This window comes from Alexandromys fortis, unplaced genomic scaffold (assembly GCF_014885135.2).
Source record: "Alexandromys fortis isolate MF-2015 unplaced genomic scaffold, M_Fortis_MF-2015_v1.1 scaffold_70, whole genome shotgun sequence".
In the NCBI taxonomy this organism is placed as follows: domain Eukaryota; kingdom Metazoa; phylum Chordata; class Mammalia; order Rodentia; family Cricetidae; genus Alexandromys; species Alexandromys fortis.
Genome location: NW_026067955.1, coordinates 6,050,360 through 6,053,536, shown reverse-complemented (window position 1 = coordinate 6,053,536; position 3,177 = coordinate 6,050,360). Strand labels below are relative to the sequence as shown.

The 3,177-nt window shown below is 48.5% G+C and overlaps 1 protein-coding gene across 1 annotated transcript; it reads right to left on the bottom strand.

Annotated features, from left to right (window-relative positions):
* Window positions 1–1,987: 1,987 nt before the first annotated feature.
* LOC126507464 (40S ribosomal protein SA-like) lies at window positions 1,988–2,966 on the bottom strand. Its single transcript, XM_050151913.1, is given in 2 exon segments — window positions 1,988–2,152; window positions 2,155–2,966. Coding segments are annotated over 2 exon segments (894 nt in total). The 5' UTR covers window positions 2,899–2,966; the 3' UTR covers window positions 1,988–2,002.
* Window positions 2,967–3,177: the final 211 nt, after the last annotated feature.

The following is a 3,177-nucleotide window of genomic DNA, read 5'->3' as shown; positions in this document are numbered from 1 at the left end:
TCCTCCAACACCTGATAACCGAGCACCTTGGATCCCGAAGGTCGGGCTAGTCACCTCAGAAACTGTCCAGGTAGCTGGATAGATGGCTCAGTAGGTGAAAATACTCTCTGGTTAGTGCTTCTCTCTCTCTCTCTCTCTCTCTCTCTCTCTCTCTCTCTCTCTCTCTCTCTCTCTCTCTCTCCCTCTCTCTCTCCCCTCCCTCCCTTGTCAACTTCTTCCAAGTTGACAACTGAGAAATGCTTCCATCAGAAGGGCCTGTAGGCCAGGCCAGCAGTCTGTGGAACACATTCTTGATTAATGATTGATTGATGTGGAAGGGTCCCGGCCACTGTGGGTGATGCCAGCCCTGGGCAGGTTTTGGGTTGTATAAGAAAGCAGGCCGTCTGGGTGTGGTGGTGCACACCTTTAATTCCAGCACTTGGGAGGCAGAGGCAGGAAGATCACTGAGTTCAATGTCAGTCTTGTCTACAGAGCGAGTCCAGGATAGCCAGGGCTACACAGAGAAACCCTGTCTTGAAAAACAAAACCTCCACCCACCCACCCCCACCACCACCCAAAAAAAGAAAGAAGAAAAAAAAAGGAAGGAAGCCACGGGAAGTGAGACAGTGAGCGGTGTTCTGTGGTTCTGCTCCAGTTCCTGTCTCCAGGTTCCTGCCCTGACTCCCTTAGTGTTGGACTGTGTGACCATGAGTGTGTAAACTGAATAAACTCCCTCCTCCCCAAGCTGCCTCTGGTCACAGCAACAGAAAACAGACTAAGAAGGCACTTGCTGCTCTTGCAGAGGTCCCGAGTCTGTTCCCTCTGCTGACCACTGCCAGGTAGTGCACAGCTGCCTGTGACTCCAGCTCCAGGAGATCCGAAGCCTACTGGACTCCATTGGACATTCACACATGTACACAACCCCCCATACACATAATTAAAGATAAAACAAATCTTAAAAAATGAAACTATTGCCAGGCAGTGGTGGCACACATCTTTAATCCCAGCACAAGATCTAGTCTAAAAGCTGGGCTACACGAGCTAGTTCCAGGACAGCTAGGACCGTTACACAAAGAAACCTTGCCTTGAAAAAAAAAACAAAGCAAAACAAAAAGGAAACTATCCATTAACTTAGGGACTTTATGTGGAAGAAAAGGACATAGCTGTCCCCTGTTCCCACTTTTTCAAGATGAAGTTTCGGCTTAAACCTTTACTTAGTCAAAATAGACATACCATTAAAATAAAATCATTTTTATGGAGAGAGGAAAATAAATTTTGAAGTGTTAATATTCTTTTGGAAAATAATTCATTGGGAGGTGGGGTTACTGAGACAAGGTAACCCAGTTTGGGCTTGAACTTGAAATATTCCTGCCTCAGCCTTCTAAGTGTTGAAACTATAAACCTGGGTAATCAAGTCCAGTTCTAAACATACACACACACAAAATATATGTATTTATGTATGTATTATGTATGTATATTATATTTTATATATATACACATATATACACTTTTTTTGTTTTGTTTTTCATGTCAGGGTTTCTCTGTGTAGCACAGAAATTCCTCTGTCCTGGAAATTGCTTTGTAGACCAGGCTGGCCTTGAACTCACAGAGATCAGCCAGCTTCTCCCTCCCAAGTGCTGGGATTAAAGGCGTGGTCACAGCACCAACACCGCCTGCCCTCCAAACACAGTTTTATTGTAGTAAAAATGCACACATAATATAAACTTCACTATTAGGTACCTCCTTCTATACTATGTTGCATAATAATTATCTCCATCTAGCTCCAGAATATTTCAACCAGCTCTGTAGGAAATGTCAAAGCCATTAAGCAGAGCCTCCCCCACAACCCCTCCTTGGCCCCTGACAACCACTCATCTATTAATATGTGTGTGTGTGTGTGTGTGTGTGTGTGTGTGTGTGCATGCGTGTGTGTGTATTTAATGTACATTTTTTTTTTGACAGCTTGTAGGAACTTTATTTTCCTTCCACCTTTTTCCCTTTGCTCAGGTGTCTGCAGAGGAGCTCAGGACCACTCAGTGGTGGCTCCAACCCACTCGGTAGCCTGTGCTGTGGGAGCTGCTGACCAATCCTCAGTGGCTGGCTGGGTACTCCAGTCTTCAGTAGGGAACTGCTGGATGGGCACCGAGGGCACCTGCACACCCTCAGACCCTCAGACCAGTCAGCCACCTCTGGCTGAGCAGCAGTGAACTCAGGAGCTGGCCCGGTCCATTCACCCTGAAACTCCTCCTTGGTCACAGCCTTCTCAGCAGCAGCCTGTTCTTCCTTCTCAATCTCCTCTGGGTCTCTGTAGAAGTAAAGATCAGGCATAACCTCCCATGGGTGCTTACGGGAGATAGTGCCACGTGTGAGCAGTACTTCCCGGGCCAGCATCCACCACATCAGGCCCACTGCATGAGCTCCCTTGTTATTGCACGGGATGGCGATGTCCACGTAGCACAGAGGTGAGTCAGTGTCACACAGGGCAATGGTGGGCAGGTTCACGTAAGACACCTCTGTGAGGGGCTGGTGCTCAGCCCTGGGATCGGTCACCACTAGAAGCAGTGGCTCCCGGAAGGCTGTCTGGATCTGGTTAGTGAAGGTCCCTGGGGTGAACCGGCCAGCAATCGGAGTGGCTCCAGTGGCGGCAGCAAACTTCAGCACAGCTTGCTGCCCAGTGTTCCTGGAGGAGATGACGCTGACATCAGCAGGGTTCTCAATGGCAACAATAGCCCGAGCTGCAAGCAGCAGCTTCTCCCAGGTCCTCTTCAGATTGATGATGTAGATGCCATCACTTTTCCTTTTGTAGATAAACAGCTCCGTCTGAAAGTCGAGGTTGGTGCCACCTAAGTGGGTGCCTGCAGGGAGGAATTTGAGGACATCCTCCTCCTTCATCTGCAGGACATCAAGGGTTCCAGACATTGTATAAGTTTCCCTTTAAGTTACGTCGGGAACCAAGAACAACGCCGTATGGACCCGTCCCGGGGCAGCGCGGAAAGGGTGTACATTGGTGTTTTGCCATGGGTGTTGGCTCCCCTGGAATTGGAGCTGCAGACAGTTGTGAGCTCCCATGTTGGTACTGAGAGCTGAACCTGGGTCCTCTGGAAGCGCTTTCCTTTCCTGGTGTCATGTCTTCAAAGCTCGTGCAAGCTAAGATTCTCGTGCATTTCTTCCCATGGTTGAGCAATAGTCCAGTGTTGA